Source organism: Artibeus jamaicensis, unplaced genomic scaffold (assembly GCF_021234435.1).
Source record: "Artibeus jamaicensis isolate MK-2021 breed Jamaican fruit bat unplaced genomic scaffold, CSHL_Jam_final scaffold_474, whole genome shotgun sequence".
Taxonomy (NCBI): Eukaryota; Metazoa; Chordata; class Mammalia; order Chiroptera; family Phyllostomidae; genus Artibeus; species Artibeus jamaicensis.
This window is the reverse complement of record NW_026522046.1, coordinates 39,418,616-39,435,974: the sequence shown is the minus strand read 5'-3', so window position 1 is coordinate 39,435,974 and position 17,359 is coordinate 39,418,616. Positions and strand designations below refer to the sequence as shown.

Genomic DNA, 17,359 nt, shown 5'->3' with positions numbered 1-17,359 from the left:
TAGGTTTTAGAAACTATAATATGCTGCTAAGTTAGGCACTTGGCAGTATTACGGTTGCCCCTTGGTATCTGTGGGGTATCCTTGAGGATGCTGGAAATCCCCAGTTGCTCAAGTCCGTTGTATAAAATGGTGCTAGATTTGCATATAACCTGTGCACATCCTGCCATATACTTGCAATCATCTCTGGATTGCTTACAATGCCTAATACGGCGCAGAGCCATGTAAATACCTGTTACACTGTATCGAGGTAAAAAAGTGTACATGTCCAGTACTGCAGCACCTGTTGTGGACCTAACTATGCAGTGCACAGAGCACCCACGTAACTTTCTCTCTGAGTGTTTTCTGCCAGCTGCTGTTGAATCTGTGGTGTGGAGTCCACGGACATGGGGGGGGGGGCTGGCTGTGTTTGGGATTCTGCATCTGTGATCCTGAGTGACTTCGATTTGTGGCAGTCACCGCACACAGTGCCCCTACCTGGAGCAGTGATTTTGAGCCCTTTTCATCTCGTGGCCACGTAAACTAATTTCTGAAATCCTGGGGCACACACAAAAATAAATTTTTGCCAATCTGGCAGAAATTAGGTATAATTTTGATTCATTCACACCAGACCACTATTGTGGTTTTGGTTCTTGTCATTTTTTAAATTTGACAGCCTAGGGAAGAAGAGGTCCGGGCCCCGACCTCCTTCTGGTGGCACACCAGTGAAATCACTGACCTAGAGGGCTGGTAAGAACAGCTGCTGTCTTTCCGACCACCAGAGAAGCCAGTTTTGGTTAACAAACTGGGATGCATTTTTCCAAAGTCCCCCGGGTTCCTGGGTGCTCAGTCAAGGGGGGAGCTCCACTTTGTCTGAGATTCCCTGTTTGTGTCAGGGTTACCCCAGTTCCATGCAGTATATCGGGGAGCTTGGCTCTCCTGAACTTGGGGTCAGAAAACCGGATTTAAGTCCCTTTTCTGTTAGCTCATTACAGTCACGTGCTGCTTAGTGGTGGGGACCCATTCTGAGCAGCTTGTCGTTGGGCACTTCTTGTCCTTGTGCAGTCATTACAGAGGGCCCTTGCCCCGCCACACTGAGTCTGTGCTGCTCCGTCACTGCGCACGCCTGGACAGCCCGGACAGCCCGGTGAACTCACACAAAGCATGCGGTTAAACACAAGAGAACCTGGTGCGGTTGCGAGGTGGTAGACACAAGACGTATGAGGCTGCTGTCGCTGCGACACAGCTGCTGTTCACAGCAGATTTGTTCTTTGTCAGTAGAGAAAGTGCCCTCTTAGTGATAAAGTGTATAGTATAGTAAACACATAAACCAGTGACATCGTTACTGACCGTCAAGTATTATCTACTGTACATAATTGTATGTGCTGTACTTTTGTAAGACCGGCAGTGCCGATTTATTTACACCAGCATCATCACAAACATGGAAGCGTTGCCCTGTGATATTGTGATGTCACTTGGCGATGGGACTCTTCGAGCTCCATGGTGATCTTACTGCTGTCCTGTGTTCGGTCCACCGCTCACTGAAATGTCGTGCTACAGCCTTGACTGTCGTCTCATGTCTGGATTCTGTTTTGGAATGCTGCTTTGCTCTCTGTGTGGGTGGAAGCTGTGCATTCAGTGGTGTGTTGAATGAGTATCTAAGTTGGATACATGAAAATGTGTGACTGGTTATGTTCAGTAAAAAAAAAATGAGCCGGATTTGGGGTATCACGATCATCCCCCAGGGAGGTGCGGCACATTTCCTTTCCGAGTGCTCTTTGGGTGCATGCATCATTTAAACATTCATTTGAAATGGGAACATAAACTATTTCTAGAAAGTGAATACCTAATTTTTAAATATCCTAGAAAAGCAAATGCTCTGACTTTAAACAGTGATTTATCTGTTTTCGTTTGTATAGCAATATTTAGTGTTCATGTAAAATTACCTTAATTACATACATACTTTTATATATTCCAGAGGAAGCAATATTTTAGTAGACTGCTTTAAAAAAATACTTGTGCTTTAAACTTGTTCAGAAGCTGAAACATAAGTGAAGTTACACAGTTATATTCTAGATCCTATCAGGGTCTGTTAGTATCAACGAGTGGGCAGGACAGGACGATGCAGTCCAAGGGCCACTGCGGTCAGCAGTGGAAGTGTGCGTGGGTTGGTGTTAAAGTGGAGTGCGTGAGAAAAATGCTCCAGGCAGTAGGGTGAGATTTGTAATGTAATGCCATTTGGGTAAAAGTACATGGACACAAGGCAGTGTATATTCTGCTGAACATACTTGAATTAAAAGACACTAACTGCGATAGAATGGTTTCCTGTGGCAGGGATAGAATAGTGGGAGCAGAAGGATAAATAAAGGGAAGGATAGGTGAGATAACTAGAGGGACTGTCTGGGGAGGGCTGACCACATGAGCTGTTGTCGAAGCAGAGGGTCTGTGCGAGGTCGGTGGGGCCCAGCTGGCCCATCCCAGAGGAACTGCCTGCGAGGGGGCAGGACCTGGCGCTTCCCTGCCCTTGGGCTCATCTTCCTGTAGGGCTGTGGATTCGTGTCTGCCCGGAAGCTTTCACCGAGGCTTAATGGATTGGCAGATGTTTAAAGGTGTCTGTCTTTTGATACAACAGATCCTGTAGTCAAGAGTTTGCACCTGGCTGGGAGACTCCGTTGGTCGGAGTGTCGTCCCATTCACCAAAAGGTCGCGGGTCCGATGCTGTGTCAGACACGTGCCTGGGTTGCTGGTTTGGTCCCCAGAGGGGCTTTTATGGGAGGCAACTTGTCCTCGTTTCTCTCTCCCCCTCTCTCTAAAAAAATCAGTAAACATCCTCAGGTGAGGACTGAAAATGAAAGTTGAGGACTTAAGCACTCAACAGGTGATAGCAGCCTGGCAGCTTTGCTTGTTTGGAGTGAAGGGAGGGGCGTGAGGGGGCGAGGACGGGCCAGAGGAGGCTTGCAGAACATAAAAGCTTTCTTTTCAACACAGTTCGCCCCAAGAACAAGCTCCTAGTGGCAATTGTAATGCATATTTCTGGTCTAAATAAAGTCTCCCGAACATGACAGATCCGCTTCGAACACCCAGTTCTGTCTGGCAAACCATGTGGTGGTATTCTTAGATTGAAAAGTGTGTTTCCTCTCTTGTTCCTAGATGGTAATTCATTTTTCGGCTGTTCTTCTTTATAACATTATCAGAACAGCAGTTTTCTCCCCTGAGTCCTCACCAGGAACCACCCTGTGGTTGGGAAGGCTTTATTTCCTGAGTCCTTTACACAAGTGCCTGCACAGCTTGAACCGGTGCAGGAATCACAGGGGGAGGGGGCAGTGGAGGGGGGGAGGGGGGTGCCGGTGTTGGTAAAATGCAGGTAAATGTCAGTCTGCGGCATAGCCTCTGCATTTCTGACCATCTGCTGGGGAATGTTGACTTATTATTTACATACAGTAAACTCACCCTCTCTTGTGGGCAGTTCTGTAAGTCGTTGACAAACAAGGTCATAATCAAAACAGAACAGCGGCATTGTCCCCCCAATTCCCTAATCCCCCTTCATAGTCAGCCCTCCCCTCACGCCCATCCCTGGCAAGCACTGTCTGTTCTCTGTCTTCTTACAGTTTTATCTTTTCCAGAATGTCATGTAAGTAAAGAATTCTTTCACTTAGCAGTATGTGTATACGAGCTATCTAAATTGTTCTATATATCGGTAATTTGTTCCTTTTTACTGCTGAGTAGTATTTCATTGTATGAATCATTGTTTACCAGTCACTAGTTGAAGGACATTTGTGTTCCCAGTTCTTTCATTATGAATTAATCTTTAATTAAAAGTTTTAGTAACTTTAGGAGAAACATAATTCTCTTCTACCATTGTTGTTTTAGGGGACATCACTCAAAAAGGATACGAGAAGAAAAGGGCGAAGCTGCTTGCGCGCTACATACCACTTCTTCAAGGTGAGGGCGGCACTCTCGGATGCTCTGTAGCACTTCTGTTAGCTTATAGAACTTGACTGAAATATTGATTTTAGGGCCTGTAATTGGTACGTTTCCTCTTTTTCCTGTGTTTCCTATTAAGAAGGACTAGGCAAATAATGTCCCCAATATTAAATAAAAAAATCCAAAGGCGTAGATGATCATTTACAGCTCTGGTTTGGTATAGATCTCATTCTCAAGTAGAATTTATTGTATTTTAATTGACTGTTGAACATGATTATTTTTATGATTAGCGTAGGGAACATTTTCTTACTTAGAAATTTCTTACTTACATATTTAAACAAATATTTAAAGATTCAGTTCTTCCCACCTGAGACCGATCTGTAGCGGCAGCACACTCGTCATTTCAACAGGTTTTGTGTGTGTATGTGTAGTTTAACAAGCTAATTATAAATTTTATGTATAAGTTTAAAGGTCCAAGGGATTCAAAATATGCTCAGAAAAAAAGAACAAGATGGGAAATTTTGCCATATCAGGGCATGAAGAACGAGTGTCACGCTGTCATCAGTAAGGCAGCATGGCTTGGCACAAGGGCGGACCACTGGCCGAGAGAGCAGAGCGTGGGCCCAAGTCCAGGTGCACGTCTGGAGGAGACTTGGCTTGTGGTGGAGACAGCACTGCGGCTTGTGGTGCTGGCCCAGTTCCTTGCTAGCTTGCAAGACAGGTGACATTGGTCTAAATGTGAAAGGCAAATCCTATAGCACCTTTAGAAGGTCATACAGGAAATTGTCACCATCTTGAGATAGGAAAGGTTAGTAAAGGAAAGGAAAGGGTTACTTTCCTTTAAGTAACTTTAAAGGAAAGGCTTAGTAAATCAGACATCATTAAAATTAAAATTTTTATTTTATCAGAAGGCACCAGGAAGTGAATATGGACAAGCTCCTGAGTGGGAGGAGAGAACTGTGACAAAAATAACTAAATGCATCACCATTCAGTAGAACTTTCTGGGATAATGAAAGTGCTCTGAGGTTGTAGTGTTCAGTGAACTGCATACTAGCTACATAGAGCTTTGAGCACTTGAAATAATGGCAAGTAGTGAAAGACCAAATTTTTTATTTAATTTTAATTAATTTAAACTCAGATAGCCAGAAAGTTTTCCAACATGATTAAAACAGAAAAAGCCCAGAAGAAAAATGAGCTAAAGACTTGAGTAAGCATTTCATAAGAGGAAACCCTTGTAAACAAGCAAACAAAAGGGGCTAAACCTCAGCAGTCATCAGAGAAGTGCTGATTAAAGCCTCCTCTGCCTCCGGTTGGTGGGGAGGATTTAGACGGTAGGGTATGGACAGTCAGTGTTACCTGATGAAGTTGAAGTGGTCAGAGGCGACTAGCAGTTCTTCAGATACATGGGTGCCCTTGAGAAACTTTGAATGTTTGCACTTGTGTTTGCTCACACGCAGGAGTGTGTATTGTACCCTTCAGCTGTCAGTAACTAGAACCCCAGCCGACAGAGCTCATATAGGGGAAAGCCAAACACCTGCATGTATCAGCGAGGATGAAGCCCATAAACATATGGGTAGTGAAAGAAATAATTGCAAAGGAGTAGAGGTAGTTTAAGTGAAAGGCAAATCCTGTAGCACCTTTAGAAGGTCATACAGGAAATTGTCACCATCTTGAGATAGGAAAGGTTAGTAAAGGAAAGGAAAGGGTTACTTTCCTTTAAGTAACTTTAAAGGAAAGGCTTAGTAAATCAGACATCATTAAAATTAAAATTTTTATTTTAATTTTAAGTTACTAAATAGCAAAACTGCTGTTTAGGAACCTTATGTATGTAGGTGGCAAAGAAAACCAGGGGAGTGGTTTTCACTGAAGTCAGCACAGCGTTGCATCGTGGAGTGAGACTGAGGGACTTCGGGGGCTTCTGCGGCACTTGAGTGTTTATTTCTTAACCTGTATCGTTGTTACTAATAGTTCCTAAACTGAAAACATGCTTTATGCTGCTTAGATCAATGTGAGATATTTTACAGTCGACAACAGAAACAATAGTGAAGAGTCTCTTTATACACTGACATTCATTCCTCCAAAATAAAGCAACATCAGCCTCTGAGTAAAACTGGAATTTATGGAAATGATGAAACATCTGACAGCCCGTTTGCAAACATCGACAGCCAGCGGCACATTGTGCGATCATACGCTGCAGCATTTCTGTCCTGTGCAGGGTGGGACAGGAGTGCTGGCTGTGCCTGCTCTTAGGCCACTTCGTCCGGTGGCCACTGTCAGTGTGATGTGATGGGAAACGATGCAGGACGGCCATCTGTAGTTACAGGTGGCGTTGTTTTATACCTCGAAAACCCAGGTGACTGCTTACTAACCAGTAGAGTTTGGGTTTGATATAAGACAAATATGCAAGAATCTATAGCTTTTCTCTGGCAGAATTTCTGTTAATGAAAAAATATTTATAGGGGCGGTAAACTGTCAGTTGCTTATTAATATATTTAGCAAGAAAGCCACAGAACCTTATTAGGGTCATAAAATCTATTTGAAAGAAATAGCCAACACCCTAAAGTAGAAGAATCACCAAATTTCTAAATGGAAAAACATTGTATATAAAGAACTCACATGACTCCACACCAAGAAAGCAAACAGTCCAATTAAAAATGGACACAGGACCTGAACAGATACTTTTCCAAGGAGGAGAGCGCCCAAAGACTTACGAAAGGATGCTCAGCATCACTAGCCATCAGAGAGATGCACATTAAAACCACAGTGAGATACCACCTCACACCTGTCAGAATGGCCATCATAACCAAATCAACAAATAACAAGTGCTGGCAAGGTTGTGGAGAAAAGGGAACCCTAGTCCACTGTTGGGAATGCAGACTGGTGCAGCCACTGTGGGAAACAGTATGGAATTTTCTCAAAAAACAAAAAAATGTAACTGCCTTTTGATCCAGTGATTCTGCTGCTGGGTTGATGGGATTGTACCCTAAGAACCCTGAAACACCAATTCAAAAGGACCTATTCACCCAGTGTTCATAGCAGCACAATTTACAATAGCCAGGTGCTTAGAAACAGCCTAACTGCCCATCATTAAATGAGTGGATTAAAAAACTGTGCTACATTTACACAATAGAATTCTATGCAGCAGAAAGAAAGAAGGAGCTCCTACCCTTCACAACAGCATGAATGGAACTGGAGAATGTTATGCTAAGTGAAGTAAGGCAGGCAGTGAAAGATAAATACCATATGATCTCACCTGTAAGTGTAAACTAATCAACATAACAAACAAATGAGCAAAATAGTACCAGAAACATGGAAATAAAGAACAAACTGATAGTAACCAGAGGGGAGCGGGAGGGGGATAACAGTTTCAAAATTAAAGTGTGAACATAATATAGTTTAGTCTGAATACCAGTGGCTGATTCGGCATGCCACTCCCAAACTGGGATTGGAAAAAAAATAACCCACTCGAAGGAGGCAAGTTCTGAGAGTAGCTAATCCATTTTTGAAAAAGAATACTAGTGAGAAAGAGCTGGCCCTCAGGATGCTCAGCCTGACTGTGTACGCTTGGTCGTTGGTCACAACGGGGGTCTTGCGTAGGGAGTAGAGGAAAATGAGTGGAAGAGAACGGGGTCTGGCAGTGATTCAGGAGCATTCAAAGGGCGGAGACAGAGCTGGGGTCCTCTTCCTCTCCACTGTTAGTGAACAGAAGCTCTATATAAGGATCACAGCTCTAAAAAGGTTTGTAATTAAGAGATACTATGAAATTCAGGAGTACCTTTGAGTAACTCTGGAGTGGAGGTTACAAGATAGGAGACCTAGAAATTAGGAAGGAAAGAAAAAACTGGTATGATTTGTTCCCTGGAAATGAACACGTTTCAGAATGACTGAGCTGCCGGGCTGTAGGTCAAGGAGGCACCAGCCGGACTATAGATTAGGGAGGTGTGCTCAGTGCAGGGTAGTGTCCCCAGCAGACAAGGGCTTCCTGCATTTTTTTCTGGGGGCTTATTAGCTTGGTAAAATGAATATAAATTCAGAGAAGAGGAAATATGGACGGGCCATAAACATTATGTTCAACCCCAACAGTAGTTAGGGAAACTCAGATTAAAGTGAACCATTTTTCTCCTGTCAGCTTGGCAAAATTCTAAAACTTTATAACATCCAGTGCTGAAAAGATGTGGGGAGATGTACTTTCATACATTGCTTGTGAGTGCGAATTGCTGTAATCTTTTTGGAAAGTTACCCCTTGATATGTGTTAAAGTTAAAAATATACCTACTCATTTATCCAGTAATTTCACAATGGGTTTTGGTGTCTTTGTTGAATAAATGCATCTATCTCAAAAAATCAGCGTGCCCATGTTTTGGAGTGTAAGCATAGGGATGTCCGTGGGTATGTGCATCAGTGTGCAGCACACCTATCTGTAGTCCATGGCACATAACATTCCGTGCATTCTCAACTCCACTGTGAATGTAAGGCAGTTTCACTTGGTCACAGCACACAAAGCCAGTGGCAGTACTGATCATTATGGCTGTGGATGCGTGCGTGCGTGTGTGTGTGTGTGTGTGTGCACGCGCGCATGGATGGTCAAGTTCCGAAGAGCTGAACATTGGTTTTCCGAGGGGTTCTCATTCTCTAGCGCTCATAACTGACCCCTCTAAAATGCAGGACTAGAAACAGCAGTGCCAGCCTCCTGCTGCTCACAGACCTGTAGTTCTGCTGCCATGTCCTGGGGGTTTCTCAGCCACAGCTGCGGGCTTGGTGCTGGGAGACTCAGACAGCCAAGCACGGGGCTTCTGCACGGCTTCTGTCCCCCTCTGTCCTCTCACGTGCCCTTTCAGTGTGCTGTCACTGAGAGGACATGCTGACATACGTGGGAGCTGTGTCGCCTTTTGTGGCTGGCCTCGGGAGTCATATAGCATCACTTCTGCCATGCCGCATCCATTGGGCAGTCACTGCCTACCAGGGTCCAAGGCAGGGATAGACCGCCTTGTTTCTAGTAATGATGAAGGCTGGAGGGGCCAGTGGGGCTGGAGTCCTGCTGGCAATTTTTATGAGACGTTTTGAACCAAAGTCTAAATTAAGCCAGTTATTTTGATGACGCACAACTGAAGGCTTTGCTTATGCTGTTCCCAAATGTCAGCAAATGGGGACTCAGACAACACGAGGCTTCATTTCATGGCCCCATTTCTTACCACACTGTATCCTGAGGGCCTGTGTGGTCAGGGTGGAGAACGTGAGCGCTAGGGGCTTGGCCACGAGTGTGGACAGGCATCAGTGTGTTGGGTGTGGAGACAGTGAGCAGTTGTCGCAGGTCAAGGCAGCCGGGCCTGAGTCTGAGCATGGAAGTCTGCTGAAGTCCTCATCACTGGTGCTTTGCTCTGTCTCTACCAGTCCACTTCTTTTCTGCTTGTGTCTAAGAGTGACTGGTGACACCCTTGTGATTGCTTAGAGGGCTGCTTCTCATTGAGTATGCCGATGCCATGGGCAGTGCCAGAAAAAGTGACTCGGGTCCTTTCAGACAGGAGATGTTTGTGGTGCAGAAATGCTTTCAGAAGACCTGCTCTGGAGAGTCTGCGTGAGCGACTGTGTGTGTGGCCCGTACAGGGCTCAGGATGGGCCGTGAGGCTCGCCCTTCTTGCGAACAGTAGATGGCAGGCGCAGGGTTGGGCCAGGGGTGCTGTAGGGAGGGAGCTGGAAGTGACATCGACAGCCCCCCCTCGACCTCCAGACTCAGGTGTTCGGGTGAGAGCACCAGCACAGGGCGCGTGTGCTCAGGTCATTGATTTTAATACAGAACGTGCTGTTTAAAATGGGTTTTTCCACAGTTGGAAAAGTAAGTGGTTGACACAAGACATACCTATAAAATTGTGTTTCAGGAGTGGACCCATCCCTCCAAACAGAGCCTAGGACCCCCGGGCCCTCACAAACCACGGCTGCGGTGCCTAAGCAGCAGAAGGCGCGGCCCACCAACTCACGGGACGAGCGCTTCCGGTCAGGTAGGGACCAGGGGCAGCAGGCCTCCACTCCCGGACTCTAAGTCTTTGGGTTATTTTTTCCTCGCTAAAAATATCTGCTAAGGAAATTATTTTTACTTGAGTGATTATTTACCATATCATTGTATTTTTCATTAATTTTTTTATTGTTGGAACTATTAGCGACGTTCCCCATTTCCTCCCCCCCCGCCCCCATCACCCAGCCCCCTCTCTGGCCTTCCCCACATTGTTGTCTGTGTCCATGCATGTCTGGATATATGTCCTTTGGCTGATCTCTCCCAGTTCCCCCGACCGGCTCCCCTCAGATCTGCCAGTCTGTTCCATGTATTCGTACCTGGGGTTTTATATTGTTCATTAGAATCCACAGATAAATGAGATCATATGGTATTTGTCTTTCTCTGGCTGACTGACTTATTTTGCTTAGCATAATTTAACCTTCACATAACCACAGTATGTTTTAGGGTACACAGTAGTGTAAGTTCTTGCTTCTTAGGAGGTGTGTCTAAAACTTACCCATTTGAAAAAAATTCTTTAAACATTTTGTTGAGAAATCAAGTTAAATGGAAGTCTGACAACTGCAGAATTAAACCACATCCATCAAGACTGATAGGAGGGGTGCAGACTTGGAGTAGTCTGGTCCCACATCCATGTGTGGTGGATAAAAATTCAGGAGGGTTGTCTTAGGGGTGAGGAGTCCCAGCCCCACAGTAGGCCCCCCAGCCCAGAGTTCCAGAGGTGGGAAAATAAGTCCCCATAACTTCTCACTGCAAAAACCAGTGGGGATTGAGTTGGTGGAAGAAACTTCTGGAGCCCCAAGCAGTTCCCCTCAAAGAATCTACACGCAGACTCACCTTCTCAGACTTGCCCCTTCTGAGTCGCAGCAGTGGGGCGGCAGCTTGAAAGGCATCGGAGGCGCACAGGGAGGAACCGAGGTGTCTGGCGTCAGAGAGAGAGCTGGGGGACGGCTTTCTCCCAGGCAGAACAGCGGGAAGAGGCCATTGCCTTCTTCCTGAGCCCGCTCCCCGTAGAGCCTGCAGGCAGGTTCATGTTTGAGACGCTGTCCTCCTGGCTCACACTGTTTGCCCCAGGCTGGAGGTTCCGAGACTTCACCCCAACCGACTAATAATAGGCCCACCCAAACCGCTGGGGTCGTGCAGGGGACGACCAGTTGATGTTTCTCTCCCTCTCTTTGTCCCTCCCTTTCCCCTCTCTGAAAATAAAAAAATAAAATCTTGAAAAAAATTAAAAAGTAGATAAAAACAACTAGAACTGATAACTGAATTAATTACAATAGCAGTGTACAAAATAAATATTCAGAAATTGTTTGCATTTTTATTTTTAAATTTTTTATTTTGGAGCAAGAGAGAGAAATGTCAATTCATTATTTCACTTGATTATGCATTTATTGATCGATTCTTGCATGTGCCCTGACTGGTAATTGAACTCACAACCTTGGTACATTGGAACTCTTAACCAAGTGAGCTACTTCGCCAGGGCTCAGTTACAATTTTATACACCAGTAATGAACTATCAGAAAGGGGAAAAAAATCCCATTTAGAGTTGCATCAAAAAGATAAAATACCCAGGAAAAAATTTAACCAGGGAGGTAAAATTATAAGATACTGAGGAAAGTAATTGAAGAAGGTACAGATAAATGGGAGCATATACTGTGCTCATGAGTAGGAAGAATTAACATCATTAAAATGTCCATCCTACCTAAAGCAATGCAACACGATTCCTATCAAAATACTAATGGCATATTTCACAGAAATGGAACAAATAATCCAAAAATTTCATTGTAACCACAAAAGGCTTCAAATAGCCACAGCAACCTTAAGAAAAAAGAACAAAGTTGGAGGTGTCGTGCTACCTGATATAAAAATATCCTAAAAGGCCATAATAAGCAAAACAGCATGGTACTGGCATAAAAACAGGCATATGGACCAATAGAACAGAATAGCCCAGAAATAAACCCACACCTATATGGTCAGTTAATATTTGACAAAGGAGACAAAAACGTACAATGTGGTAAAGACAATCTATTCAATAAGTGGTATTGGGAAAATTGGACAGATACATACCAAAAATGAAACTAGACTACTTTTTTATACCATATACAAGAATAAACTCAAAATAGATCAAAGACTTTAAATGTAAGACTTGAAACCATAAAACTTTTAGAAGGAAACATAGTAAAATCTTGGACATTTCTTATAGCAACGTTTTTTTCTGATCTGTCTCCTGGGGCAAAGGGAAGAAAAGAACAAATAAATGTGACTACGTGAAACGAAAAAGTTTTTGTGCCACAAAGGAAATCACAACCTGCTGAAAGGAAGATAAGAGGATTAATATTCAAAATTTATAAAGAACTCATGCAACTCAGTACTAAAAAAACCCCATCCAATTTAAGAATGGACAGAGTCCTGGTTGGTGTGGCTCATTGGATTGAGCTCCAGCTTGGAAACTGAAAGTTCACTGGTTTGATTCCCAGTTGGGGCACATGCCTGGGTGGCAGGCCAGGTCCCTGGTTGGGGGTATGAGGGAAGCAACCACACACTGATGTTTCCGTCTTCCTCCCTTCCTTCCACTCTCTCTAAAAGTAAATAAATAAAATCTGAAAAAAATAGAAAGTAAAAAATGGGCAGAGGGCCTTGGCCAGTGTGGCTCAACCGGTTGGAGTGTCATCCTGTAAATGGAAAGGTCGCGGGTTCTATTCCTGGTCAGGGCACGTGCCTGGGTTGTGGGTTTGGTCCCAGTCAGGGCATGTGTAAGAGGCAACTGATCAGTGTTTCTTTTTCACTTCGGTGTTTCTCTCCCTCTTTTTCTCCCTCCTTTTCCCTTTCTCTAAAATCAATAAGCATCTCCTCTCCTTATGTGAGGATGCAAAAAAAATGGGCAGGGGACCTATATAGAACCTTCTTTGAAGAGAGCATACAGATGGTGAAGAGATATATGAAAAGATGCTCAACAGCACTGATCGTCAGAGAAGTGCAAATTAAAACCGCAACGAGATATCCATTGGCATCGGTCAAAATGGCAATCATCAGTAAATCTACAAACAAGTGCTGGTGAGGATGTGGAAAAGGGGAACCTGTGTGCATTGTTGGACAGAATGCAGACTGGTGCAGCCACTGCAGAAAACAGTGTGGAAGTTACTAAAAAATTGAAAATGCACTTTGCCTTTTAACCCAATGATTCCACTTCTGGGTATATATCTGAAGAAACTCAAAATACTATTTCAGCAGAATATATGCACCCTTGTGTTTGTGGCGGCATTATTTATAATATCCAAGATATGGAGGCAGTCCAGGTACCCATCGATAAATGAGTGGATAAAGAAGTAGTAGTGCATGCAGGGTGGGGCAGTAGTGGGTGTTCATATGGAAGCTAATACATACGAGAGTAATTAATAAATAATAACACAAGAATAAACTTATGTGTACTCACAACTGTAAATCTACTTTTGCCCCACCCTGAATATACAAGTGCACTGTTGTCCACATCCTCTTCACCATCCACTTCCATGTAACTGATATTAATAAATGGTTTTCTGCCCTTGTGAACTTTATTTTAGTTCTAATTCTTTTTTTTCTGAATGTAAGACCTTTATCATAAATGTGATTTGCTAATATTTTCTCCTAGGCTTTGTCTTGTCTTTGAATTCTCTTAAAGTGTCTTTTGAAGAGCACAGATTTTTAATTTTAATGAAGTCCAGCTTATCAGTTCTTTTAAGTCAATAGTGCCTTTCTTCTTGTATCTTAGAAATCTTTGTCTAACTCAGGGTCATAAAGATTTCACCTGTGTCTTCTTCTAGAATATTTATAGTTTTAAGGTTTTACCTTTAGGTGTAGAATATTTATAGTTTTAAGGTTTTACCTTTAGGTGTAGAATATTTATAGTTTTAAGGTTTTACCTTTAGGTGTATGATCCATATTTTAGTTAATTTTCATATGAGTTCAACATATGGACCAAAGCTTATTTTTTGCTTGTGGATATCTGGTTTTGGGAGCATACACTGTCCATTTCTTTGTCTAAAGGCAGTCATAGGTGCACCGGTGGCTGTGTTCATGTTCTGTGGATGTATTCACCCATGTTTAGGGAAAACCCTGCTCTCAGTGATTGTAGCTGAATAATAATTGTTGAAGTCAGTAGTGTTAGTCTTCCAGGTTTGTTCCTTTTGGTCGTTCCCATGTATGTAATGTGTGTTTCTTCCTCTGATTAGATCTTCCACTGTTTCTTCCACTGTTAAGATCCTTTGTCACTGGTTTTGAGTGATTTGATTGTGATGTGTCTCAGTGTAGTTTTCCTTATGTTTTTGTGCTTTGTTGAACTTCTTTGAGCTCTTGGTTAATCTGTCTTTGTTTCTCAGACACTGAACAAGATTTTAAAGTGTTTCAGGGTATCTTTTGAGTTCTTCCTTGATCTCATTATTGACCCATTCATTATTTAATAACATGTTATTTAGCTTCCATGTCTTTGTTTGTTTTCAATGTTCTTGTAACTGATTTCTAGTTTTATAGCATTGTAGTCCGAGAAGATGCTTGATATGGTTTCGGTCTTCTTAAATTTATTGAGACTTGTTTTGTGTCCTAACATATTGTCTATTCTAGAAAACATTCCTCATGCACTTGAAAAGTATGCATATTCTGCTGCTTTGGGTGAAATGCTCTGAAGACATCAATTAAATCCACTCGACCTATTGTGTCATTCAAGGCCGCTGTCTCCTTGTTGATTTTCTGCTCAGAAGATCTATCCATCGAAGTCAATGGGGTGTTAAAGTCCCCAACTATGACTGTATTTCTTTTGATCTCTCTCTTTATGTGCATCAAGATTTGCTTCACATAGTTAGGTGCTCCTGTGTTGTGTGTGTAAATGTTTACCAGGGTTATGTCCTCTCATTGGATTGTTCCCTTTATCATTGTCTAGTGTTGTTCCTTGTCTCTTACTGTAGCTTTGGTTTTAAAGTCTATTTTGTTGGATACAACTGTTGCCACCCCAGATTTTTTCCTTTCCATTTGCATGAAATGTCTTTTTCTAATCCTTTACTTTTATTCTGTGTATATCTTTCAACCACAAGTGGGTTTCTTGGAGGCAGCACTGAAAAACATACAAAGACATGGAAGCTAAATAACGTGTTATTAAGCAGTGAATGGGTCAACAATGAGATCAAGGATGAAATCAAAAGCTACCTTTAAAGGAATGAAAATGAGAACACAGCAATCCAAAATGTGTGAGACACAGGGAAAGCAATCCTAAGAAGGAAATTCATAGCATTACAGGCCTATCCCAGAAAAACAAGAAGTTCAAATAAACAATCTAACTTTATACTTAAAGGAACTTGAAAAGAACAACAAACAAAGCTCAAAGTGAGTAGAAGGAAGGAAATAAAAAAGATCAGAGCAGAAATAAATGAAATAGTCTTAAAAAATGATCCAAAAGATCAATGAATCCAAGACCTGGTTCTTTGAAAAGATAAACAAGATTGATAAACCTTTAACTAGACTCATCAAGAAAAAAAGAGAGAGGACCCAAATAAATGAAATCAGAAATGAAAGAGGAGAAATAACAACTAACACCAAAGAAATACAAAGGATTATAAGAAAATGTTGTGAACAACTAAATGCCAGCAAACTGGACAACATGGATGAAATGGATAAATTCCTAGAAACATACAATTTTCCAAAACTAAATTAGGAAGAATCAGAGAATCTGATTCTCTGACAGATTATACCTAGTGAAATTGAAGCAGCAATCAAAAAACTCCCAAGAAACAAAAGCCCTACACCAGATGGATTCATAGGGGAATTGTACCAAACATTACTGGAAGAATTAACACTTCTCTTCAACTATTTCAAAAAGTTCAAGGGTAGGGAAGACTTTCAAGCTCATTTTATGAAGCCAGCATTATCCTTATTCTAAAACCCGATAAAGACACTTCAAAAAAAATTATAGGCCAATACCCCTGATGAATCCTCAACAAAATATTAGCAAACTGAATACAGTAGTGCATCAAAAAGATGATATACCATGATCAAGTGGGATTTATTCCTAGAATGCAAGGTTGGTACAATATTTGCAAATCAATAAATGTGATTTACCACATAAAATGAAGAATAAAAATCACACGATCATATCAGTAGATGCATAAAAAGCATTTAATAAAAATCTAACATCCATTATGATAAAAATTCAGAAAACTAGGAATAGAGGGAACACACCTAAACATAATAAAGGCCATATATGACAGTCCCATTGCCAGCATCATACTCAATGGGTAAAAACTACAAGCATTCCCCTTAAGAGCGGGATCAGGACATGGATGTCTGCTTTCACCTCTCATATTTAACAGTACTGGAAGTCCTAGCCACAGCAATCAGACAAGAAGAAATAAAAGGCATCCAAATTGGAAAGGAAGAAGTAAAACTCTCTTTTTGCAGATAACATGATACTGTACATAGAGAACCCCAAAGATTCCACTAAGAAAATACTAGAACTGATAAATGAATTCAGCAAAGTAGCAGGATACAAAATTAATATCCAGAAATCAGTTGCATTTTTATACGCCAGCAATGAACTGACAGAAAGAGAAATTAAGACACCACTCCCATTCACAATTGCTTCAAAAAGAATAAAATACCTTTGAATAACTCTACCAAGAATGTAAAAGACCCGTGCTTGGAAAATTATAAGGCACTGAGGAAAGAAATTGAAGAAGATACAAAAAAGTGGAAGCACATACAGTGTTCATGGATAGAAAGAATTAACATCATTGAAGTTTTCATAACAGGCAAAGCAATTTATAGATTCAGTGTAATTCCTATCAAGATTCTAATGATGTATTTCACAGAAGCAGAATATTTCAGAAATGTATATGGAACCACAAAAGGCCTCACATAGCAACAGCGGTCCTGAGAAAAGGAGAACCTTGGAGGTTGGAGGAATCATGCTACCTAATATCAACCTACACTACAAGTCTACTGTAATCAAAACAGTCTGGTAGTAGCATAAGAATAGACATAGACGTCAGTGGGGCAGAATGGAGAGCCCAGAAATAAAGTCATACCTTTATAGTCAGTTAATATTACACAGAGGAAGCAAGCACATGCAATAGGCCAAAGATAGTTCATTCAGTTAATGGTGCTGGGGAAACTGGACAGATGTGCATAACAATGAAACTAGACTACCTTTTTGCACCACACACAAGAATAAATTCAAAATGTATTAAAGCCTTAAATGTTAGGCCCGGAACCATAAAAATGATAGAGGAAAACATAGGCAGCAAAATCTTGGACTTTCCTGGTAGCAATATCTTATTGGATATATTTCCCTAGGCAGGGGGGGGGATAAAAAGAAACAAATGGGACTACATCAAACTAAAAAGGTTTTGTACAGTGAAGGAAATAAAAAACAAAATAAAAAACCCATAGAATGGAAGAATATACTTGCCAGTACATCTGATAATGGGTT

The 17,359-nt window shown here is 42.0% G+C and overlaps 1 protein-coding gene across 1 annotated transcript in view; it reads left to right on the top strand.

Annotated features, from left to right (window-relative positions):
- DIP2A (disco interacting protein 2 homolog A) overlaps nucleotides 1–17,359 on the top strand; it is a 110,273-nt gene that overhangs the window by 27,136 nt on the left and 65,778 nt on the right. The window contains exons 2-3 of the mRNA XM_037158140.2: nucleotides 3,847–3,918; nucleotides 9,776–9,895. Of these exons, the coding sequence (XP_037014035.2) occupies nucleotides 3,847–3,918; nucleotides 9,776–9,895 (192 nt within the window). The remainder of the gene's footprint in view (nucleotides 1–3,846; nucleotides 3,919–9,775; nucleotides 9,896–17,359) is intronic.